The following is a 24,795-nucleotide window of genomic DNA, read 5'->3' as shown; positions in this document are numbered from 1 at the left end:
ACTGCGAATTTAAAAGAAGCAGAGAGAACGCTCCTTGGTTGACCATGCGCGGGGTTGCCTTATCACCACTTAGTCTGCCCTGGGAAATTCCGCCTTCTTATCACTCATAGTTGCCTGCTCGGACTTTTCCCGCGGGCTTCGGACTTCGCGATTTTTCTTCTTTTTTGCTAACTTACTTTCTTTTCTCTGAGTACATTGCTGCCAAAGTTACACCAGCACAATGGGTTTGCTGTATGTGTGCCATTACGAATGCCATGGAGATTCTTACATTGACTTTGATATCTAGAGCGCTTGGAACAGCGCTGGAATGGCCCGAGGCCAAGAAGAAGGCACACCAGGTGCGGCAATGGGGAATTGAGGTATGAGATTTGTGGCCCATGGTGTTGCAGACGATCCTGTTAGTTTGGTTAAAGGTTGAGCTCGCTGACATGGTGTAGCAACTACTTGCGAATTGGCGCCGAGCAAAGGGCAAAGAGCGGGATGCTCTTCTCTGGGGAGACGAGGTATGTTGCTTGCTGGCAAACTCGTATTTTGATGTTCATGGTGACTGATAATGCATTCACCTGCAGGTTGAATACCTCGTGGTAGCCCTCGACGATGCAGCCAAGAAATCCCGGTTGTCTCTGGCCCAAGCTGAAATCCTCAAGTCATTGGCCAGAGACGAGGCCTTGTGGAAGGCTGGATCTTGCAAGAACAATGAGGACAATGGCCAGTAAGTGTGGTATGGTCACTTTAGGAGGCGAAACAGATTCTCACGGTTACTAGCGACGGCGAGGAACCACCCCATTTCCACCCCGAGTTCGGGAGATTTATGCTGGAGGCTACACCCGGACGCCCGTGGGGTATTGGATTCAAAGACCTGCTAAAGGTGGAATCCAACATGAAGTGGAGGTGGGTATTCAGTCAAAGCTCAGGAAGTGCTGCCGGGTTCTGATTATTTTAGGCGAGAGGTTGCGAAAGCGCACATGGCACCGAACGAATGCCCTATTACACTGACGACATTTCCTCGATTGGGGACCAAGGACGACTATATCCAACCATATTATGCGCCATCTGGGCCCGCTCTCCGCTCTCAGTTTGTCCCCGACCAAATTGCCAATCCTCACATTCGATTTCCCACGCTGGCCGCCAATATTCGATCGCGAAGAGGGCGCAAGGTAGAACTGAATGTTCCCGTCTTCAAAGACACCAATACGCCCACTCCGTTCAAAGACCCAACTGTCAACTACGACCTTTATAACTGGCCCGAGGACGCCGATGTGCGCAATGGCGCCGCCAAGGTCGACCATGTGTATATGGATGCCATGGCATTTGGGATGGGCAGTTGCTGTCTGCAGATCACCTTCCAGGCGAAGAATATGACGGAGGGTAGAAGACTTTATGATCAATTGAGTCCACTGGGGCCGATTCTCCTGGCTCTCACTGCCGCCACCCCCATCTACAAGGGATTCCTCGTGGATACGGACGTGCGATGGAACCAAATCGGTGGAGCCGTCGATGACCGGACACCGGAAGAACTCGGTGAAGCTGTGAGTTTTATACATTTGAGTTTTCTTGATCCGCAAGAGACTGACATTGCCCTAGCCTCTCGAGAACGACCGTTGGCGGATCCCCAAATCTCGGTATGCCTCGAACTCGACTTATATCTCGCAAGATCCCCGGTTGCGAAAGGAGTACTTTGACCCGGATCTGGTCGTGGATGAGGATATCAAGAAACGGCTAATGGATGGAGGCATGGATGAGTTGTTGGCCACGCACTTTGCACACCTCTTCATTCGCGATCCTCTGGTGATCTTCTCCGAGGATCTCGAAGAGTTGGATCTCAATAAAGCAGACCACTTTGAGAATCTGCAGTCCACAAACTGGCAGCACATGCGATTCAAGCCGCCGCCCCCGGACAAAGATGATGTTGGATGGCGGGTCGAGTTTCGGTCGATGGAAATCCAAATCACGGATTTCGAAAACGCCGCATTCAGCATCTTTATTGTCCTCATTACGCGGGCGATCTTGAGCTTCGATCTCAATTTCTACATCCCCATCCAGCGAACGACAGAAAACATGGAGACGGCTCACGCCCGCAACGCCATCCATGACCGCAAGTTCTACTTCCGCAAGGACCCGTTCCCCCGGCGGATGCCCAAGAGCACCCAACCGTCCAACGGCAGCGCCTTCTCGTCCACCACTTCTTCTGCGGTCAACACGCCGCCACCGTCTCCTCCTCTGGGTCCGGTCGAGACCGAGTACGAGCTGATGACCATCTCGGATATCGTCAACGGCTGCGCTGATGGGTCGTTCCCGGGTCTGATTCCGCTTGTGGAGTCGTATCTCAACAGCGTCAATGTGGACGTCGAGACGCGGTGCTTCTTGGCCAGCTACCTCGACCTGATCCGCAAACGCGCCGACGGAACCCTTTGGACTGGCGCCCGTTGGATCCGCGAGTTCGTGGCCAAGCACCCTCGGTACCAGCATGACAGCGTGGTGTCCGAGGAAATCTGCTACGATTTGGTCAAGGCAGTGGAGGAGATGACGGCGCAGGAGGGCCGCCATGGCTCCGTGGGATGGGAGCTTCTGCGAGGAAAAAGGAACTAGACATCGTCCTATTCCCGTACATAGATATCCTGGGGGCGCATGTCGCATGTAGAGACAAATCGATTTGCATATAACACAGCATTGACAATAGTACAGTTATTCGATTAATCTCTTCAGACAGAGGTTTACTCCCCTGATATGTTCTCCTAATCCCCAACTACACCCATAGTCAATCCAACGTCATCTCCTCCTCCGTCGGCCGCTGACAAGAATCCGCCAACCCAGTCACCTTCCATTCACCATTAAGTTTATGCAACACAAACAACTCCACACCCACATGGTCCACAACGCCATTGATCTTCGCCCGAAACGGCGCCCACACGGCCGCAAGGTTGCCCGCCTCGTGGACCTTGACCTCGGGGTCCCAGATGCGCTCGTCGATATCGTCCTTGAGCGCGGCGATATGCTCGACGAACGAGCCGATCGTGCAGAAGCGCAGGGTTGTCGACGACGGCGGCGACAGGGTCATGCCGCCGGCGCGCACGCAGTGCTTTTCGAAGTCGGTGCGGGATTTGGCGCGCAGCGCGAAGAGGAAGCCTTGCGTTGTGGCGATAATGGCGGATTCTTCGGATGGGAAAAGGGGGGAGATCGAAGGCGAAGGTGGCGGTGGAGGTTGTTCTTGCTGCTGGGCTAGAGGCCCTGGGCGAGAGTAGATTGGCAATGTACAGCTCATGGTGGGTTCTGTAGTAAGGATGTGGCATCATATCTTACTCTCTCGTTCTCATTCTTTTCTTATGTTATCTATGGATATATCTGACACTTTTTTTTTTTCTTCTTCTTTTCTTTTCTTCCAATTATTCAACACGCCCACCACCTCCCCAGCCCTGACTTGTTCTAGCCCATCTCTGTGGACGTTGCTGTCACCGTTGCGCCTGGCGGTTCCACGTTGTATGACCTGCACTCCATCTCATGCGATCTGGTTTGTGTGGTACAGCACTTGGGGCAGACAGGGTCTGTATTGGCTGGTTCCTGTCTCGAGTAAGTTGTTTCTGCTGGGTATCGGAGTGTGATCCGATGCAACCCTCCACTCGACAGTGAGTTGGTAGGACAATGCGTAGATGCATGGTGATATTGACGATATCTTTGGGATAAAGTCTGGGGGTATGAAAGATCGAAAGAGGATGTAGTTATCCTGGTGAAAAATTTAAAGATACCTTTGCTTACTTTATACTTGAAGTATACAATGGATGGATAGCTATAGATGTAACATTTGATCTATAAATCATCTAGAATCCAGACATACCTCCATAAATCCAATAAGAGCCATATTTACCTGAGTACGAGACAAACCAGCTAATCCCAAGCATATCCATCGATTACAATGAAGTTGAGTATTACGCCACGCGGGTGCATCACGAACCCAACATCCCCCGAGACATGGTTCACCCGAGACTGGGTCTTGGAGCTGACTTAGTTATGCACAAGAATAGTTCACAGACAATAATCCCGTAATGCAATAAAAAAGCTAATGGCATACATAGTTATAATTTGGAATTCACCATCTACCAAATCTGACTGTATACCCTCCTAGTCAACATGCAGAAGCATGCAGCAGAGATCCAGTGGGGTCCAATACTTAGGCCACTTAATCGATGGATATTGGTTGAGATCTCATTAGTGAGACCATCGGGGCACTAAAGAAAATCCTGATCGAATCTCACTTCCAGCATGTACGAGCTGGCGCCTCGGAGCCGCAATATGTAGTTTATAAAAATACGGTATTTTAATTTATTTCTTTTCACTCCTGGGCTTAAATACAGACCATACAATATACAGTAACAGCATGTTTCGCCCCATCGACTACTGCACTTGTCTGACTTGGGGGCCAGATCTATGAGGTGACGTGGCAGGCCAAATCCAAGTCATTCCTCGAGAAAGCTAGAGGTCCACGGGGGATACGAATATGATATGGTAAAAATATGACGTAGTAATAGAACCAGAGATAGCAATAGAAAAAAAAAAAAGAAAGAAAAACCAGTCTATTCACCGCCACCACTCGGGAGTCCTTGGCATACAGGGCTCCGGGGATCCGCCAAACCGCACGATCTCGGCCTAAACAGCAGGGCATAATAACAAAATACTAGATTAAGACCTTTTTTTTTTCTGTACAACCAACCAGTGACTAGAACCCTCCCCGGACAAGACCGACAATGAATGCATGTCATCCAATAAAGGCGGAGGATCTCGGTCTGAGGCGGACGCACGCTGCGGATGGATCTGGGCGATCCTCGATCTGGCGGTCAATCCTGCGATCTGTACATACATCGTGGACACTACTGTACTGTACGCTATACACATTACACATACTGTAGGTAAAGGTGTAAACACTCCCGAATAAAAAACCATGGAGTGGCATCCACTGGATCCAGTGGGGCCCAGAGGATCATGAATGTCTGGAGACAGAGAAATTCCCTTGATTACAACTGATCCATTTCCTTCTCAATGGCCTCAATAGCCCGACCCGGCACGCCGGGTCGAGTCCACGGGCAATCATGGCCAGTGCCCAAGAGGGCATTTGTTAGGGGATTATCTCCCTCAGCAATTGCCGCTTGATTCATGACCTAGGTAATAGGTAAGCTCGGGGATTGCATAGTCGCTGATCTGGTGTTGGGCGGGTAGACGATCTATTCGATTGAGTTGATAACAATAAGAGCTCCTAAGTACCTACACCAGATTCACTATGGTAGTCGATATCTCTAAGCAATATGAGAAAGAGAAAAAAAAAGTCTTCCATTCTAGAAAAAAGAAAAAGAAAAAAGAAAACCAACTAGCGAATGCACAGATGATCCCAGATGCAAAAGTACGTGACTTTGCCTACTACAGAAGGACATGGGTCAATAGTCTGCGCACAGAAGGGCAGAAGAACACCCGACGAACAAAAACCTTGGCCTCCACCGTGAGAGAATATGCCAGAGGCCCGAGAGCGGGTAAAATATCGATCTACTGGGGACCGACCCTGCAATCTCGCGAGATTTGACAAAACTCTATTGTATATTTTGTGTCTAGTCTACAATCATGAACATTACTCTTGCTATTGCTCTTATTCTTACGATATTACAATATTACTATAAATTAGCAGCTGCCATACTACCTGGTATCAATAGTAACATACCACTGCTCGACGGGAATTCCATTAGGGCGAGATAGGGTTTGCGCGGGATCACGACTAAGGCTTATACACCGCCGATCCAACGCGGCCTGCAGGCCCTGTTGGCTTCTGCTTGCTGCTGGAATGTACGCAGAAGTGGAGCCGAGCCGACGCATTAGAGTTGGTGTTCTATCGGCAATTCTCTTCATCCCCCCCCTAGAGAGATAGACTTCGTTAGCCGGGCGATCGGCGCCACGAGGGAGAGAAAAAGAAATAAATCGAAAGAGAGAAAGAAAAAAATAAAGATAGTTAATTGCCACCGACATCTCGCCCCGCTGATTGCGTTCTCCGTGTAATGGTTACAATAAATCTGCGTGGTGTCCTAGTATGGATATCGGTCTTGAGGTGTTCGGCCGGGATATCGGCGATTCCGGAAGAAGGTAGTGGAATGTGCCCGAGAGAATATGGGAGTTTGACTCGGTTCGTAGTGGCAATCGCCTAAATATCTATTATCTAGATAATCAACCATGGATAAAATAGTTAAAATATTCCGGTAGCTGGTAGGATGTATGTAAGTGGCCATTGGTAACCTAAGTCAAATTTGGAATATACCTAGGTAGGACATATCTACGGAGTAAGATCGAGCCAACAACCTTAATATCCAAACACTAGGAATTCAAAGAAACAAAAAAGAACCGTTCGCGTCTAGTCATGACACCCAGGGTACAAATACCCCGAGCAGACACTAAGGTATGAAGATCTCCACAGGGATGAACGTGCGATCTCGATCGATTCGCATCCTTGCTAGCTCCGTGCACGAACTGTTGGGGTAGTACAGAGCAACTGTAGTAGTTTACTATGCTATACTATACTGTACTAAACTAGACTATGATTTCCTCTAATATAGATGTATAGATACAGAAAACAAGTCCACTGTATATCCGACAAAACAATCACAAATGGTCGCCCCGTTGATCTACTCACCTTGGACCGTCGACCACAGCCCCGGGTCGCGCAATTGCTGAATCTATAGGTTCATCGGGTGAAAAACAGTGCCACCAACCTACTCCACGCACCCAGACTGTCGGAAATAACGCAAACAAAAAAAAAAAAAAAAAAAAAAAAAAAAGGGGAGGGGAAGACAGAGAAACAGAGAGAAGGAGAGACAAATCGGACCACATACTCCATTCGATCGGCCCACTCCACGATCCCTCCGAACAGGGGAGATCCTTGTCGAGGCCATTCCCCCCGGAGCTGTCAACCTGGCCATGACAAATCCTGAGACGCGCGACGCGCCCGGGTCCACTAGAAATGTGTACTATCCCTGATCCTATATTACCTATGTCTATAGTAGGTACGGTACCTAGAGTAGCTGGTGAAGTAGAGAATGATTTAATTATTCTTTATCCTTATCTACAACCAGATACAGTGACTATAATCTATAATAGTATATACATGGGAAATAACGACAGTAGAAGTATGCCGAGTAGAAGGCAAACATCTGAAATTTGAGATCTCTCCGATCCACGATCCCCGATCGGCGACAAAACACAAATCATTTCTGCGATCGCTGCGCCCCCGCTTCGGCAACTTAACCTCTTGGAGACGATCTTGCCATCCATTTCCTTCCTTTTTGTTCCAGATAGAGTAAGTCAGGTCCTTTGGTTCAGATCCCGATATCCCCTTTGGAGAATCTTTCTTAGGGTTAGAAGATGCAGGTTTAGAACATCCCGAGACCCTACTAAAAATTGTGTACTATTGCGCCCTTTTTTTTGACTCTTACAATTCAAATCATTTATTTACATTGACTTTACACATCTATCCCGTGGAATCTCATTACCCTACATACTAAATACTAAATACTGAATCCCTAACATGGAACCATGATTGTGGGTGGAGCCCTCGGCCGGACCCGACTCCTACGGCCGACACCCGCCACACGATGCACCCGAGAAATGACGGATATTTTGATCGCCACCCGCAAAGGAATTCCCGTGCAATGACAGCATCAGTTTAGAAGAGAGAAGAGATGATCATACAATACACGGTTCAAGGAAGATCCAGATGGACACGCTAGATAGAGACACGATCGTACACACATATCAGACATACTAGAACACCAAAATCATAACCATACTTGGCCTTCCAATGGCTCAGGGCACACGATGCAGGGTATAAACCAACCAGAAAAACACAAAATCTTGGACAGTTTCGAGCACACATCAAGGGAGAGAGAGAGAGAGAGTCAGAGAGAGGGAGGGAAACGTAATCTAGAAGGCCAAGTTGCTCCCAACGCGCGAGGGTATTATAGATCAGGGCAAGGAGGGAAAAGGGAAAAGGGAAAATGGGGAAAGCCAAGAGGAAGCAAAAGCAAAAAAGCAAACAAAAAAAGACCCGAATTAAAGAATAAAAAACCATAAAATGCCGAACAAGAGAGAAAGATGGTTGGGGCCAGTCTTCTCCCGAATTTCCCATGACATACCTCCCCCCAAAAAAAGAGAGGGCAAAAAAGAAAAAAGAAAAAAGAAAAATGGCCACTGAACTCCTTTGCCTCCCCCAATTCTATGACCCAACCGTTTTTTGCTCAACGCCACATGAAAATCAGACCGAAGCTTAATGACTGGTGGGCGATGCCGAGTCGACAGCCTTGGGTTTGAGGTTCGACCCCAGGGACGTGGTGCCTTTGACGCCCATCTTGCGCGTCAGCTTGGCATAGTGCAGTCCGCACGCGTTACACAGCGTTCGGGCTCCATCTGGACCCCGACGCCATTCTGGCGTCTCGGCTCGGTTACAGCTGTGGCAACGACCAGGAGGGGCCGCCTTCTGCAGACAACGTGGTTAGCCAGACACAATCTTGCAAGTGGAGTGTCCTTTCTGGAGTCAAGCCAGTGACAGCAGAGGAAGAGGGTAAACGGGTAATCAAAAAAAGAGATACAAGGGAACTTACTCCACGCCGTTTCTTTGGGTCGGCACCTGCGAACCCGCCTGCGCCCTTGAACCCATCCTGGTACATGGCCATGTGGTCATCGTCGCCCGGCTTGAACGCACTGCGCTGGGCCATCTGCTCCGCCAGTGCTTGTTCTTGGTTCACCACCGCCGTCCGTATCCGCACCAGGGCATCTTGGTTCCGCCGCTGTATGTGGAGCATGTCCTCCACCTCATTCAGCGAAGGGAGAGACCCCAAGACCGGCCCAGACCGTTGTGTCTGGTGCGCCCGGGTCGCGTAGTGCCGCGAAAAGTCCAGTGTTCGCGTGCTCATTTCGGCAATCTACCAAACCATTAGTTAATCGAACTTTGGCCCCGCGATTGAATCCACCCAAAAGATTAAAATAAGAAAAAGAGACAGTCAATCCATACCTCATTGAGAGACGTCTCCACATCGTAGACGTCCAGATGCCGTTTTACGGAGTCGCTATGGGGCTGTCCGGGAATCGGACGGCCCACAAACGCCCCCTTTGCTTCATCCATGCGAGGCGTCCCCATATAGGGACGATTGTCGAACGGAGCTGGTGCATAGGCGGGGCCATTAGATTGGGATTGAAAGGAGTAGTTGGGAGGAAAATGGGAGTAGCCGTTGGGCGAGGCGACGCTGCCGGCTGAGGGAGGCGCGCTGTACTCATAACCGGAATTTTGAGAGCCCGAGACGGAGGTGATGCCAGTTTTTGCGCTCTGCGTCGGTGACTTGCCCGTACTGAGCGACTGTAGTGACGCATTTCGTGATTCTTGCGTGTTGATGGACGTGAGACTCGTGCGCGATGCCTCGGCCTGGTGCGGGAACCCGGGTTCCCGCATCAGTGGCGCCGTGGCCGGGCCATTGAAAGGGTTAGGAGGACCCGCTGGACCTTCGCCACTGCTGCGTCCGATCAAGTGCGAATGCGGTGCGGTGTGGGTGGACTGCGAGGGCGGCGCAGATGTTGGTGCTGGGTAAGGGAGGGGGTTATCGTTGCCCAGGGCCTCGTGGATCGATGGCAGGGACTGCCGGGGAGTATGCCTGTCCTTCTCGTCCTCCATCACCCGACGCGACTCTGGCGGCGAGGTATACCCGGGCTGCGGCGGTGCGCTGGTGGCCGGGGGTGCGTAGGAGTAAGGAAGTGGTTGTCCGGCGTACATGGTGTTGGGGCTCATCAGAGGTGTTGGAGAAGCGGTCGCGCTGGCAGGATGGTTAGGAGTGTACCCGGCGTCCTTGCCGAGGAAGCCTATCGCGGGCAACGGATCTCTGGGGAGATTGGGGAAAAAAAGAAATCAGCATTTTGTTTCTGACCGATGTGAGGACCACTCACCTGTGCCTGGGAGCTTCCAAAGACCCCATCACGGTATCGAGGGGGGAGGTAACTTTGTCACACTATAACCTTTCTGGTCTCATCGACCAAGGATGTGATACTCGATTCCCGGGAATCCGATCGCGTCTTGGAAAGTGATACGATAGACGATTGACGGGGAGATCGAGGAGGAGGGGGGGGCGGAATCAGGGTACGACCAAATAAATAGAAAGGGGAAAAAGATTCGAAGCCACAGTCGGAACACCTCCCGTGCGACCTTTATGGATTCCCCAGAGGAAAAGGGTTCCACTCGGGGTTTCTAGTGGCGTGGGAAGATGGGAAAAGTGAAATCCCCGAGAGATGTGGCGGTTAGGACGAGTTAAGGCCGATGCGACGGGTCCGAGAGAGAGGTTCCCGTCGAAGGTAGGATTTCATAAACGAAATCCAACCGGAAAAAGGACCAAATTCCCTATCACAAAAAAAAAAAAAAAGACTTGAGATCGATCTGGCAACGCAAGGGACGAATTGCGCGTGGAACCCAGGGAGAATGTCAGAATGAAGCACGAGGAAGTAGAAGAATGTCGGGAAAATAAGAGATCAGTTGGAGATGCGAAGGGGACAAACAAGAAATAAGAAAGAAAATAATACGATAATCAAATAACAAATACTCCGTAGAAAATAAAAAATAGAAAATAGAAAAATAAAAAATAAAAAATCAATAAAAAGAAATCACTAAGAAAATAAAAAGAAAATAAAGCGTTTTCTCGCATCGGTGGATCGAGATGGGATCGGGAGACGGTGTACTTTCTTTTTTTTTCTTACAAAATTACGCCTAATTACTGCGAAAATACTGGGAAATTGGCAGATCGTCATGACCCCGTTTTACTAGCAAATTACGGATCTGCGTGGAGAGTATTTTATTATTTATTATATATTGATTTCTGCCTGGGCAGGAGAGGTAGTATACTCCATCTCATCTACCTATCTCCCCGTACCACCCTGCTCAGGAACACATATCCCGCCCCCTCTCGTCCACCCGTCACTGCCCGTCCTCCCCCCTGTGTTGCCCAGAAAGAAATATATGACCTCGACCTCGATCAACCTAGAAAAATACTGCTTAGGGGAGGTCTGAAACAGGCTGTATTCCCGGCAGAGTGGTTGAGCAGGAAGGGACGGGCTAGTGAAGAGACTATACTTATAGCTCACGGCGATATAACCCGTCGCGATCCCGTCACATGGGTGAGAGATCTCCGATTTAAACAGAGTGGATATGCCCCCCCCCCCCATGACCCCTGTTCGAGTCTGGGGCGTATTATTAACATGACGTCACTGCCCTGGATATCGACTGTACCTAGGCAGTGCCTGAGGCCCACTAGAACTGATTACTAAGGAACTGTATATCCAGGTGCCTCAGGCTTAATATTGGATGATACTACCTAGGTGCCTATTGTAGGTACCTTAAGTAAGTACATACTGATACTAAGTAAAGAGTAACTCACTATATTCAGTCCCCAGACATCAAGGAATGTGGAGAATTGTCACACATCCATACCGGTTCAAATCGCACTCTTCCAATCACACTGGCAGGTCGGACCATGGTTCCCGAGTCCCTTGATCTCGGGCACAGCCGGTGACAGATGAAATCACAATTTTCTTCATATCATATCTGAGATCGGAGGTGAATCTTCGATAATATTCTGTGATATAATGCAGAATCTGCGAATCGCGATCGCCGTGGTTATTGGCCCGATCTTTTTAGTAGAGGCCAACTCTACCTATGTAAACTATTGATTACTTTATTACTATTTTTTACTCTTAAATTATATAGAAAACTCCCGAGTACTGTATACATAATAATATAATATCATGTTCTCGCTGTCAACCTCAAGTCCGGTCAAAACAAACCCTGCTTTTCCCCCATCATCTCCACTCCCTTGTGTACAGTGTGTACATGTATAGTAGGTATGTATGGTACACTACAGTTGATCGAAGGAAAAAAAAAAAAAAAGAGAAAAATAATACCGTGGACTACGCATCGATCTACGCCCAGCGCCCATCTGGATCTCAACTGTTCAGCCGATGCGTTCCATGCACCTGGCGATTTAGTGCATGCACGGTAGGTCACTTTGGCCCTGCCGAGTGTGAATCCAGCAAGGATTTTCTTGGGGATCCACCCTCCTCCATCCACCATCCATTCCACATATCTGCATGGAACCGGGCACTGGGCGAGAAGAAACAGAAAAACTCTTCCTTGCTAAAAATATGATCGGGCGAAGTTCCTCAGCCCCGAAAGGGTTACAAGGGCACAATGTTGGTTACTGGTGTTTGGGAGAAGGCCTAAACATGGCAGAAGTCAATTTTCCCCACGGATCTGAACTATCGGAACCCTCAGAATCTGCTGCATCAGATGGTCGCGGCATTTCCGCGGGTGGGAACCCCTCGGAGCCTCCGTCTGGAGATACTGCCCCGGCTAAATTGCAGAATTGCCTTTTTGCAGAGGGCAACCCTTCATCTACATCTACATGCAGGGTCTATGCTCGCAACTGCACAGGCCTTCACACCGAAAACCCTCCCAGACAGTTCATTTCCAGATCGAGTCCAACTCCGAGCTGGAAGAATGCGAGGTGGCAATGACGATGATGACGATGATGACGATGATAATATATGGAGGGGGGAGGGGGGGGGGGAAGTAAAATAATTTTGACAGGCGATCGCAAGAGGGATCGACACGCGATGGGACCGTTAGGACCGTTATTTTTTTTCTTCCTTCTCTGTCTCATTCCTGCTGACTTGAGCCTGACAAAACAGAGACAAGCCATCCGTGGACCTGCTCAGCTTTTCCCCCCGGCATGGGGGACGATCGCTAAACGGCCGATCTGATAATCCTAACCGCAAAGGGGCAGCGGCGCTAGAGAGAGAGGTGGACGGGAGATCCGATCGCAATTTTGACTGTTGCCACTCAATCTCGTATCTTCGTATCTTCAGAATTACGGGAAATCATGGATTCTTTCTGATTCATTTCACATCAAGTTGAGTTGGCGCATCTATGACCTCGTTAAGAACCGTTCAGACAACAACCCTGGAATGCCCGGAAATCCTCCGAGGCCGATCGCAAAGCCGAAGTGGGTTATGGACCTCGCAAGTCTCAACGGTATGTCTGCAATGGAATGACATAGGGGGAAGATACCCAGCTAAGGCTAGTGGACGCTGTGTAAGTAGCTCTCCCGCCGATCTTCAGCCCTCTCATCATGGCCAAGAAACTGAAAAAAAAAGGGAGGGATAACAGGCAATGACAGACCTCATCGAGAGAAGGATTGACGAGCCCGTCGAGACAAGCGTGCATTGCATGGATTCCTTCAAGCCCATCTGTCTGGGAGAGAGACACGCAGGAACCTCTCGTTTGGCAGGATCGCGAGTCTCTCTCTCCTCCACTCTAAGGATCCAGGCCGCACGGTTCACTCCTAAATAAGTAAGAGCTCCGGTGGGAAATCTGGGAAATGGCCTGACATTCATCTCATACCTTGCTGATTATTCTATTCAGAACATAGTATTTGGGACATTGCCTAGGTATCCCCTCTTACTGTACTCGACAGTCATAGTGGCGTGGCTAGGGCTGTTTCATTCCTTACGCCTTCGCCTATACCAGGGGACTGACCCATCCGGAAATCGCTCCGATCTCGGCTCCCGTGCAGAGACCGAAAAATCTGGCAGCTCAGCTGTAATAGGACCAGGGTTACAGACTATCTTTATCAAGCAATCTGCTGTCACCCATGGCTGTCATCATCTTACATCTTCATCTCTGACTACTCCCTAGGTAAACCTTGAGGGCTGTTGATTGACAGGCTGGGATCCACGAGGCACTAGACAAGGGGAGAGTCTGCATTGTGACAGAAGGGGAAACACTTAAATGAGAACACAAAAGGGGGGAGACCAATTGTCTAGCAGGCCATGATTCAGGTCTTGCAACGGAGCAATCTCTGGATGACCAGGGTGATAGTGGATCCCGAACACCTCATCGGGACCAACTATGTGTCAGATCTATGAGAATCCTTGGGGCGTTTTTGGACTATAGCTCGGTGGAGCTGTATACAGATATCCCATGCACAGGATGCACATACTGTACTTTAGAGATATAGCCTAGATATAATTATATATGATTATATATATGATGGTTACGCTGGAATAGATTGAACCCAAAAATTAGCAAGATCATGCCACGCAGTGTATCCTCCTTACGTGCACTATCACTGTGATGCAACAGGCAGGTTTCTGCACGTTCCAGCGAGTAGTCTAAGCCCACACGGGAGCCACGAAACTTTCTTCCTTTCTCATAGTATCCATGGATGTATGGAAATGGAAATGGAAATGTAACCAAGAGAGATTTTTAGTTGTAATTACCCAGGATCTCTGAATTTTGTGGTGTTTTCCAAGTTTCCTCTAGCATTCGAGTCAGGTGGACTTTATTTCCCCGACAGACTGGAATCGCCCGAAGATTAAGAAAAACAGAAAAGGAAAAATAAAAAAACCCCAAGGCGACAGGGGAAAGAAAGGAGACTCACAAGAAAGAAAAAAAAGAAAAACGGGCCAAGATAGCACGTCGGACCGTTCCCAGACCCACCGAGTTAGACCGCCTCGATCGAGGGGGCAAATATGAATTAAATAGAGAATTAAAAAGAAAAAAAAAAGATGAAAAAAGATGAGGATTTGGCCTCGTGGGCCGAGCGGGTCTCCTTTTCCCCCTCTCTCCTTTTCTCCCCCGAACTATACCATTCCCGGGCTTAGTGGATGTCTTGATAGTCTAAGGGAAGCGGATCCTATCCACGATTGGCGTCGATGCCGAGATTCCCAGGCGTTGGGAACGTTAAGGGCCAAAATATGATTATGATAGAAATAATAATAATTAAAAAAAAAAAAGAGGCTTCCATCGACCCACCTGCAACAACGGGGCCGTTCAGGCAAATCCCGATGGTCCCGAAGATTTTGAAGTATTCCGGAGTTAAAGAAGTAAAGTACTTCATAAAATATGGTACTTTTTTGCTTTGGCCTGATCTGGATTTCTTCTATTTCTTTCTTTCGGATCACAACTATCCTGAGTATCACGAGATCAAAAAAGTGAGTTCACCAAAAAATCTACGGGTGTTTCATCTTCCTAACCTGGGAACTTAAACGCGACAAAGCTCCACTCCATCACCCTCTTTCTCCCCCTCTCTCACCGTCTTCTTTGGCATAGTCTCATCCTCAAGCGAGACGGAGATAACCCATTTGGTCCCGATGACGTGGATTGGATAGTTCTAGGAACAGTACCATGAGTACCAGGCCCTTGGTAAAAAAAAATCTGTGAAAAATTGAAAAAACAAGTCTCCCAGGAGATCGGCTTAGGGTGGAGACACAGTGGATTGCGAGAAGCTCCAGAGCTCCAACCCGCGGTCCAGAATTTCAACGCAATGGACCTTGCTGAGCCGGGTTGGGTGGCGCAGGATTGCGGAACCGATGTGGTCAGTGCTGGATTTTGTGGCATTGACAGCATTTGACGTGCTTCAAATGAATCAGCTAATAGTCACAGTATCTTCCAAGCAGTATATACCCTAGGTTCTCCTGGGGGATGAGTATCCAGCACGATCAGACCCCTTGCCATGACCTCTAGACCAGAAAGGGGAACTCTCTCTCAGAGAGAATATGAGAGGAGAATCACAAGATAGTAGACGTGTCATTTAGATTGAGAGGAAATGAGGAGACAAGCGCAGATCAGACGCGCTGTGGCGAAACGCGCTGTCTCTTACCTAGTAGTAAATCCCCACCCCTTCTCTTCCTCTCATGTTTAGGAAAAGACACCCGTGATGAGGTGTCAATTGTACAAAGTCCTGATCCAGCATCATACGATATTCAGGAAGTAGTCGAGTCTAGACAATCATGAAAACACCAAGGACATTCCAAAATAGATCGTACTTTTGCCCGTCTGGTTGATCCGGGATCCAGCATCCTTGTAAATCATTGAATCTTCTTACGTATACCCCCTTCTGTCGGTGGAGGGATTTGATCAAAGTGCAAAAAAAAACTAAATTCCCCAAGCCTTTTGGCGGCATCCCTGAGTTTTCGTGACAGCTGAGCTACCACCCTCTGGGAACTAGACAGGACAGGGGGTTGATTCCAAATCTATCCATGGATATACCTACAGAAAATTCCAGATACTGGCTAGGGATACTTGGTAGGGATTGTCATATCTGGCCTGCATAATTGCTGACAGAGATGCCAGCAACCAACTTAGACCATAGCCCCCCCCCCCGAGAAAAGATAAAGAGAGAAAGAGACAGAAAGAGACAGAAAGACAGAGTCTTGCTTTCGCCACGGTAAAACGGCATACCAATGGCTTCAACTCAATTCTGATCCACCGCGCCCGATCCAGACCCAGGGAACAAGCCTCGTTCTCGCCGTTAGAGACGGTAGACGGTAGACGGTAGACGGCCAACGGCCAGGGGAAGAACAGGTTCGCCCCAGTGGAATGGGAGTGACGGAGTAAGACATAACAATACCATTGCTATTGATCTGGTCTCCTCTCTTTTTCTGCTCCAATCACCCACTCCATCGCTCCATCAGGAAGGAGACTGGGCGAACTAGTGGCCCACGAAATGAGATCCGTGCGATCGACGACAGCTCAACAGCCGAAGGATCGGCAACCTTCAATCAAAATGGGAAAAAAAAACTGGTGGTGGGCCCCTCAGGGCCACGGGTTATGTTCCCTGGTTTTTTTTTGGGTTGACGGGGAAAAAACGTCTGACAGCTTGTGGGGGCGTTGCGGGTCTGAAGGGGAAATGGACTCCACTGGGGGGGGATTCAGGACATGTCTTGTGATCTCTCAGAGGTGATGGATTGGGAAGATAGATGGGAAGATAGATAGGCAGATAGAAAATTGGAGAATAGAGAATAGAGATGGATGTGTTGAGTGTGGTGACTTGGACCAGGGGTTGTCCTATTGCATGCCCCAGGCACCCCCGGTAACACGAGAACTTCCCCCAAGCCGAGTCTCGCACAACCTGGTCTGTGATGCATCGATGCATAACTCCAGCCACCTCGGTTCTCCTCAAGGTGTCATCCGGATATTCCATGTGTCTCCGAGGACCAGCACGAAGCCCAAAGTGGCTACTTCATTTCATCATTTCATTTATTCTGCATCCGCGATCCTCTCCCAAAGGACCAAATCCCGGGCTTGGCTCAATCCTGGGGTTTGGGGGTGCTCCTCCCCCGAATATCGAGGACTCAGGGCTGTTCTCATCGGGTTGCGTGCAGACTGCATATGCAATGCAGCTTGCCGTATGGAGTGCTCTATTTATGATCCTGCAGGGGGCAAGCTGTCAGGCGGGAAAATCCCGGATAGACATTGCTGAATCACATAAATGATGGGCCTATAAGATGTTGGATGTGTGTTTGTTACTAGGCTTGAATATATCTATGGATGTCATGGATACTACTGTACAAGCATAGAGTAGGATGTCTCCTACCAAGTTAGTATTCATGTTCAGATTACGGGTATATTTTCAATAATTACTATACCTTCATGTAACTCTCAAGGTATCTCAGAGAGTAAATGAAATAAGGTCTCTAATATAAAGGCACTAAGCCAGTAGGGCCTAGGTTAACTAGCAATATATTTGCTGCTTTGGCTATATAGCCAATGCTGAAAATACCATTAAATATCCCAAATCAATACAAAAAACTCGCTTTTATTTTTTAAGCTTCTTCATTCCTCAAGTTCTTTCGTTGAGTGAATCTTCCCCTCTATATATATATCACGTGATTAAAACAAAGTTATTGCGGCGGCCTTCTCTACATCTCTCTTATCACTTTGAAAGCCCTACAGCCATCACTGGTTGTGTCCACAACCCGCATCATCATGGCTTCACCTATAATCTCACTCTCAGAGATCCCCACTGCCTCGCTGCTGTACAAGCTCAACAAGTTGGTACCTGCTCCGACCACTCTCGCGACACCCTCCCAGCCGCTCAACAACACCATCTCCCTCATCCGCAGTGACATCACCAAGCTGCAGGTGGACTGCATTGTCAATGCAGCCAACGAGTCCCTCCTAGGGGGTGGGGGTGTGGATGGGGCCATCCACCGCCGGGCCGGCCCAGCGCTTCTCGAGGAGTGCCGCACGCTGGATGGGTGCAACACGGGCGACGCAAAGATCACAGCTGCCTACGACCTCCCCTGCCAGCGCGTCATCCACACCGTGGGGCCCATCTACTTTGCAGAGATGCGAAAGCACCCTGGCCGCCCTGAGGAGCTGCTGCGTGCCTGCTACCGACGCAGCCTGGAACTGGCCGTCGAGAACAACATGAAGAGCATTGCCTTTGCTGCCATCAGCACTGGTGTCTACGGCTACCCCAGTGAGAAAGCTGCCCACGCTGCCTCCGATGAGGTACGCAAGTTCCTGGAGCGCTCGGGGAACATCGGCAAGCTGGAGCGAGTGATCTTCTGCAACTTTGAGCTGAAGGATGAGCGCTCCTACGAGAGAGTCCTGCCGTGAGTTTACCCTTTTTTTCTTTTCTGGCCTGAGTTTACTTTGCTGGTGACATCCTGGGCTAACTTCTTCTGCAGGCAATACTTCCCTCCGACCAAGCGGGATCTTTCCCCCGAGGACGAGTAATCGGCACACCCCATTGGTGAGGTGCTATCGCTCCTCACAGGACACGAAATGGACGAATTTATGACTCTTTGTTCTCAGCGTAATTCATACCCGGTGTTCGGCGCTCGGTCTGTAGGCGCCTTGGGGATCTTGTGGTTCCAGGGAGAATGAGATCAGGTCCCAAGGCTATGGAATTGAGGTCTGGCAGAGGATTTCTGAACTTTTACTAGGAAAATGTGCACATGCAACCATCGCATCTCGGGAGTCAAACAATGCAAACATATTTTTCCTATCAGATCAGGCTCGACTCGTAGCATCCGCACTGCTTAACTCCGTTGAATACTCCTTACTTCCTTAATTGACTAGAACCCACGCAATTCCTCCCAGAGGATGTGTACTGGGACTGGAACCCGGCCAATCCCCCACCTGTGGACGTGACATTGCTCTCTCTCATCGACAACAGACAAAACCAAACCCGAGAACCCAACACCTCGAATCAACAACACAAAATGCCCAAACCCCAATCAGATAAACCCCAAATGCGCGTACTGACGCCCGACGTCGCCAAAAAACTGGCCTCTCGCTCTTCCACCCTGAATCCCACATCCTCTCCTCACCCATCCGCCCACAACACACCGGACCACACCACACCCGGCCCGAGCCTGGCGCCGCGACGACGCCTCCCCGCGTTCTTCTCACACCTCCGCGAGCGCTATGCCGCGCTCCCAATCCCCGTCCAGCGCGCATGCCGGGTCGCACGCGTGCTGGCGCCGCTCGTCCCGATCGGGCTTTTCTTCTCCGAGCATGTCATGCAGGTGATGTGGGTGCGGGGCCCGTCGATGACGCCGTACCTCAACGAGGACTACGAGCAGACGCACACCAAGAGCGACATGGTGCTGGTCAGCATGTGGCCGTGGGGGAGGGTGTGGCCATGGGGACGGACGCGGCGGCTGGAGCGGGGGATGGTGGTGACATTCCGGTATATCTCCCTCCCTCCCTCTCTCTCTTTTTATCATCTTCTTTACTTCACTTCTTATTGTCATTGACAATACTAATAAATACTAATTCTAATTCTATAGATCCCCCGCTAATCCCTCCCACGTCGCCATCAAGCGCGTCGTCGGCCTCCCCGGCGACCGCGTCACCACCCGCGAGCCCTGCATGAAACCCACCCAGATCGTACCCTTCAACCACGTCTGGCTCGAAGGCGACGCCGAGGACCCGCGCCGCTCGCTCGACAGCAATACCTACGGGCCCGTCAGTGTCAGTCTGATTACGGGTCATGTGAAGGCCGTGCTGGGCCCGCGCATGCGCTGGCTGGATTGGGCTGACTGGGAGGCTGGCCCGGTGGAGGGCGATCAGTCGAAGAATGCGTACCGGCAGAATGTGCGGGATCGTGTTGTTAAAGAGGCTGTTAAGCTGAAGCGTCCGAGTTTGGATTGATGGGGTGGAGCTTAGCCTTGGCGTTTTCTCTTGTCTATGGGGGTTATGTAGCATTTACTGTATTATGTATATAGACGCTTGGATATCATTGTATTACTACCATTAGTGGCGGAGAATGGCGATGCCCGAGATAGAGGAATGGACGTAAATAAAAATAAATATATGAGAGCCGGACCAAACCAAAAAGACATCACGACACAAGCCGGATATCCTCATGCTGCTCTTCCTGCAGGCGATCAATCTCCGAAGAGATACTCAGCACCCACCGATCCTTGTCGACCCGACTCCTTGCCTTAAACACAATCGTGCGACCATGTTTACCGAGCGTCGAGACATGGCGCAGAGACCGGTGCGCCTGACCCTGGGCATCGGCCTCCTCGGCACGGAAATAGCTCTTCTTCAGCGGTTGCCATACCACAAAGGTGATAGCGGTGTCCTCGTCGCGGCTCGTGAACGCGTCCGAAGACAGATACACGCGCGGCAGGGCGTGCAGGCCCGGGTTGTTGCTGTCGAAGGTCTGGTTGGCGTATAGCAGGTCGGTCTCGGTCAGCAGGCCCGAGTAGATGTAGCAGTCGTGCAGGTCGATGGTTGCTTCGAGTTGCTGGTGGATGTGGGGGATTTCCATGCCGTTGCGCTTGCGCAGCGTGCTTCGGAAGACGAGGAGCTTGCCGGCTGTGAGGAGGACGTTGCATTGGTAGAAGGTGGAGTGGCGGCGTGGTTTGCGGTAGAGCTGGCCCGACATCTGTTTTACCAGTTAACATCCCTCCCACAAGACGTCTTTCAGGCATTTCCATTGAAGAGGGAGTCACTCACCTTGATCGTCCGGCACCCAGATAGCGAACACATGTTATGCAGGTGCGGCGAAGCCTCGGCCTTTTTCACCTCCCACTTCTCGGCGAACTGCCCGACAATCGACTCCATCTCCTCGTCGATGTCCAGCAGCTTGAGGTTGCGTCGCCGCACGGCCTGGAACTCGGTGGCATCGTCGGCGCAGCGCGTCCTCCAGTACTTGACCAAGGCGGCCAGTCGCCGAACCCACTCGTCTCGAGTGGCGGCATCATACGCCTGAAGACGGATCATCAGTCCATTGTCCAAGGCCATTTCAAAGGTGCGGTCATCATCAAACTGTTTCGTGGCACCGTCGTCCTGTCGCGAGTCTGTCGGCTCCCGGTCGAATTCCACCGCGGGCCCTTCTCGGATGTTAGGGTCGGCAGGGCTGCTGCCCCGGTGGATGTTGCGAACTTCTTGCACGCGGCATAGATCAATATACCCGTCTGCGTGGCCGATATTGTGCACGTTCCTTTGCAACTGCGCATAGGCCTCTTCGTCGTGCCTTTGCACGTATTCCTGGTTCCCGCTGGACAACCATGCAATCTCGCCGTCTTGGATGGGGTAGGGGTCGATATCCCAAGACCGAGGCATTTCGTCGAGGATCTGCTGAGATGACGGCACACCCGAGTCTTCCGTCGGGACAAGTTGCGGAGGTGTCGGCGGAAACGCCTTGGCGGGCCTGCAGAAAAGCAGGTAATGATCTTCAGTAAAGAAGTAAAGCCTCTTGAAGAACATCCTGTTCATGCGCTGGTGCACGCCCTTCTGGGATGTCAGCCGAACCAGGAACCCTTCGACCGGGGGCGGTTCTTCTTCCTTTACGCCGCCGGACTTGATTGCAGTGGAATAATGGCGTCTTGGACGCAGCTCAAGTTCATGCGAGGACTGCATCGCAATCGTTCCGTACATCTTTTCCTCGCTCACTCCAAAAACCCATTCAAGGCGATCATACCGCTTCCAGGCGAGCCCCATCTTCTCCGTTTTGGACCACGCTTTCAACACCTCGGCCCATTCGGACCGACCCTCGAGCATTTCCATACAGACCCGGATGATGGTTTCAGCCGCGTAGCGCCTGTCGCCTGCGGGCCGACTCAGCACAGCTGTGTGCTGCGCATCGTCATCCTTAGGCCCGAGACTAGCCTCAAGGTGCTCAAAGGGGTGCTTGAAGATCAATGAGACGCCGAGATCAGGAACATGGATGGGAACAGAAGTGGGCCGTCGCCAGCCCAGGACTTGGCGGACAAATGTGTACCACTCGGCAGCGTGAGCTGCAGACTTGGGCCGAATGATATAAATCCGGGTGCCGCGTTTGCAGGGGTGCCAAACCACGATGGTTTTGTCGAGGGAGGAGTATAGGTTGACCCTGGTTTTCTTGTGGTTCAGGCGTAGCTCGTAGTAGGGTGGTGTTTTATTGTCGGATCGTGAGATATCAGGGATGACTCGGGTCCGGTACATCTGCAAAGCAAACGGGGTGTGTTCCTCAGAGCTTTTCCTGCAAACAACCAGAAACTCGCGCCACTTGTCAACGACTCGGGTTTCCATGCGAAGGCTGTCATTCTCGGAGTAGTCGGCAGGGAGGTTATCTTGCAGCGACTCCTCGACGCGTACCAGCATCCTTTCTGCCTTGACAATCTCCCCGTCCTGGACTTTCCTTCGACGCGGCCGGTTGGCGGAGATGGTGCCCTGGGTCTTTGCGATCTGGGAGCGAAGTCTGCGTTGCTTGTGTCTGAGGTTGTCATCTAGGTTGTACTTGGCTGCTATCTTGCTGGTGAACCTTCGTTGAATTGGCCCTTCATCCCCCGGATCGCTTTCACGAGACTCGTCTTCATCCTGGGGGTCCTGTTGCTTGAGGGATGTGCGAGATAAACCAGAGGGCTTGCTCTTTCTTTGATTTTTAGCTTTGGATTTTTTTCGCAGTAGTTGCGTTGTAGAATCGGCTTCGCTCGCAGCCGCAGACGTATTCGGTGTCAGGGTGGCAGCGTCGCTAGGCCCGGCGATATTCGGATTTTGGGATCGTTGGGACTTTGGCCGTTGACCAAGCGGCAATCCTTTAAGGTGCACGGTAGAGGGACCACCCGAGTCTGCCGACCCAGGAACCTCTTCCCTGGCAGTAACAAAAGAGGAAGACGCATTGCCATTATCATAGATATTCCCTCGTCCTGCTGTACTTGGCCTAGGCGTGCTGTCGCTGTCTTCTTCCGAAGATGGTTCATTGTCGCCCGTCTCTTCCGCAGAGGGATTGTTACTTATCTTTCTCATGGGATGAGAAAGCGTATGCATATCTCCTGAGGGTTCCTCCGTCTGTTCTTGTTCCTGTACTTTGGCTTGCTGCTCTCTCGCGGGCTCTTCGCTAGTATTAGTGAGCGCCAAGGCAACATCTTCAATCTGATCGCCTTGGTTGCCATAGTGAGATGCCACAGGATCCACCGAGAATGAAATGGTCTGTGAAGTATAATTCCTAAATCGGAGGCGAGATCGATACCATGACTTGCGGTGACCCTGCAACCAGCCCTCGGGGATTGGACCGATGAAATAGCGCCGGCTGGTCATATGCAAGTGATGCGCAGAGGCATGACGCTACTCGAGAAACCAATTGTTAGATTGGACTGGTCAATTATTTCCGGAAAACAGGGAGCTATACCAGGTTCAGATCTGTGTAGGAACCGGACCGCAGGCCATGATAATGGTCATGGTACGGTATGCGTGGGTCGGCTTGTGATCGGGGCCGACCGTCGGGCTGATCCAGTGGAGAGCTCATAGCCCTAGATGTGTTACCCGCGTGGGCTAGAAGATGGATGATACATCGAAAAAGGGGAAAGCAAAGTAGAAATGCATGAGGAAAATCGTCCAGGAACGAGGAAACTCCCCAGACGAATCTCTTAGTGCGATCGGGCAGATCGCGATGTAACGGGCGTCGATGACGTAGCTGAAGAGACAGGCAAACAGCACAAACAGCGCAAATCATGCAAATCACAGGGGTCTGTTTGCACCACTTGCTTACTCCCCACCATGTTGCGTGGCGGTGAGTGACAGCTGTCTCTCCCGAGTTTCGTGCTTTCTCGTTCGTTCAACTCTCTTTTGCTTTTGTGTGATCCATCAATTGCTCTTCTACATCATGTCAGAAATCCCCGCCGGTGGAACGTGGTTCGATACCATCCAGAAGTCCTTCGCGGATGTCCCTATCGCCGAGAATGAGGGCATCTCGACTGCCGAGTTCCTCGAGGCCGCCGAGGCCCTGACCACTCTCTTTGGTGGGTGCTGTTAGACGAAATGCGTGTACAGAAGACTAATGCAGGAACGACAGATGTGCTCGGCTCCAAGGCCTTCCTCCCCGTCAAGAATGATCTGCTTGGCAACATCAAGGTGCGTTCATCTATGCAGTTGCTCCAATGGTGAACCGATTCTAAACCCCGCTATAGAAAGTCCGTGACCGGCAGCTGGCTGCCCCTGCGGAATCCGAGACTCTACAGGAGCTGGTCTTGAACGAACTGAAGACCGGCAAGCACACCGCCACGGAGGGACTCGTCTGGCTGGTCCGGTATGTCACCCCTCACCTTTCTCAGATGATTTCAGTTGTACCTAGTATAGATTGTGGCTGACATGCACCGACTCAATTAGCGGTCTCGACTTCACTGCGCAGGCTCTGCGCCACAATGTCGACAACTCTGCAGTGGAACTCTCCAACTCCTTCCGCGAGGCTTACGGCGGCACCCTCAAGCCCCACCACTCTTTCGTGATCAAGCCCATCTTCAGCGCTGCCATGTCGGCCACCCCGTACCGGAAGGACTTCTACGCCAAGCTGGGAGATGACCAGGAGAAGGTCTCGGCTGCGCTTTCGAAGGAGGTCGCCGCTCTGGAGAAGGTGGTGAGCATCCTGAAGACCTTCCAGGCACGCAAGGAAGCCCAATGGTAGTAGGCCCACGTATACCGGGAAGGCTTCGATGAATTTGATTCCTGGAGTGTGC

General features: G+C 50.8%; 7 protein-coding genes across 7 annotated transcripts; 4 read left to right on the top strand and 3 right to left on the bottom strand.

The window, feature by feature from the left end:
- Positions 1–220: 220 nt before the first annotated feature.
- Positions 221–2,589, top strand: NUU61_003378 (glutamate--cysteine ligase; the record flags this gene model as incomplete). Its single annotated transcript, XM_056653960.1, has 7 exons — positions 221–231; positions 287–359; positions 438–503; positions 570–712; positions 766–891; positions 944–1,529; positions 1,585–2,589. 7 exons carry the CDS (start codon positions 221–223, stop codon positions 2,587–2,589), a joined length of 2,010 nt encoding a protein of 669 aa, XP_056515027.1.
- A 169-nt stretch (positions 2,590–2,758) lies between these two features.
- Positions 2,759–3,262, bottom strand: NUU61_003377 (uncharacterized protein; the record flags this gene model as incomplete). The annotated part of the gene is made up of 1 exon (XM_056653959.1): positions 2,759–3,262. The coding sequence occupies one exon, from the start codon at positions 3,260–3,262 to the stop codon at positions 2,759–2,761; it is 504 nt and encodes a 167-aa protein (XP_056515026.1).
- A 5,028-nt stretch (positions 3,263–8,290) lies between these two features.
- On the bottom strand, positions 8,291–9,986 carry nsdD (GATA-type sexual development transcription factor NsdD; the record flags this gene model as incomplete). Its single annotated transcript, XM_056653958.1, has 4 exons — positions 8,291–8,500; positions 8,625–8,945; positions 9,035–9,893; positions 9,958–9,986. The coding sequence occupies 4 exons, from the start codon at positions 9,984–9,986 to the stop codon at positions 8,291–8,293; spliced, it is 1,419 nt and encodes a 472-aa protein (XP_056515025.1).
- A 7,838-nt stretch (positions 9,987–17,824) lies between these two features.
- On the top strand, positions 17,825–18,580 carry NUU61_003375 (macro domain-containing protein; the record flags this gene model as incomplete). Its single annotated transcript, XM_056653957.1, has 2 exons — positions 17,825–18,456; positions 18,532–18,580. The coding sequence occupies 2 exons, from the start codon at positions 17,825–17,827 to the stop codon at positions 18,578–18,580; spliced, it is 681 nt and encodes a 226-aa protein (XP_056515024.1).
- A 488-nt stretch (positions 18,581–19,068) lies between these two features.
- On the top strand, positions 19,069–20,002 carry NUU61_003374 (putative mitochondrial inner membrane protease subunit Imp2; the record flags this gene model as incomplete). Its single annotated transcript, XM_056653956.1, has 2 exons — positions 19,069–19,538; positions 19,639–20,002. 2 exons carry the CDS (start codon positions 19,069–19,071, stop codon positions 20,000–20,002), a joined length of 834 nt encoding a protein of 277 aa, XP_056515023.1.
- Positions 20,003–20,192: 190 nt separating this feature from the next.
- Positions 20,193–23,380, bottom strand: NUU61_003373 (uncharacterized protein; the record flags this gene model as incomplete). The annotated part of the gene is made up of 2 exons (XM_056653955.1): positions 20,193–20,744; positions 20,816–23,380. 2 exons carry the CDS (start codon positions 23,378–23,380, stop codon positions 20,193–20,195), a joined length of 3,117 nt encoding a protein of 1,038 aa, XP_056515022.1.
- Positions 23,381–23,945: 565 nt separating this feature from the next.
- On the top strand, positions 23,946–24,743 carry NUU61_003372 (GLTP domain-containing protein; the record flags this gene model as incomplete). Its single annotated transcript, XM_056653954.1, has 4 exons — positions 23,946–24,081; positions 24,135–24,193; positions 24,250–24,368; positions 24,449–24,743. 4 exons carry the CDS (start codon positions 23,946–23,948, stop codon positions 24,741–24,743), a joined length of 609 nt encoding a protein of 202 aa, XP_056515021.1.
- Between the last annotated feature and the right edge of the window lie 52 nt (positions 24,744–24,795).

The sequence above is a fragment of the Penicillium alfredii genome (genome assembly GCF_028826965.1).
Source record: "Penicillium alfredii strain IBT 34128 chromosome Unknown utg000004l_segment0_segment0, whole genome shotgun sequence".
NCBI classification, from domain to species: Eukaryota; Fungi; Ascomycota; class Eurotiomycetes; order Eurotiales; family Aspergillaceae; genus Penicillium; species Penicillium alfredii.
The sequence above is the reverse complement of the archived record's forward strand: the minus strand, read 5'-3'. Positions and strand labels throughout refer to the sequence as shown.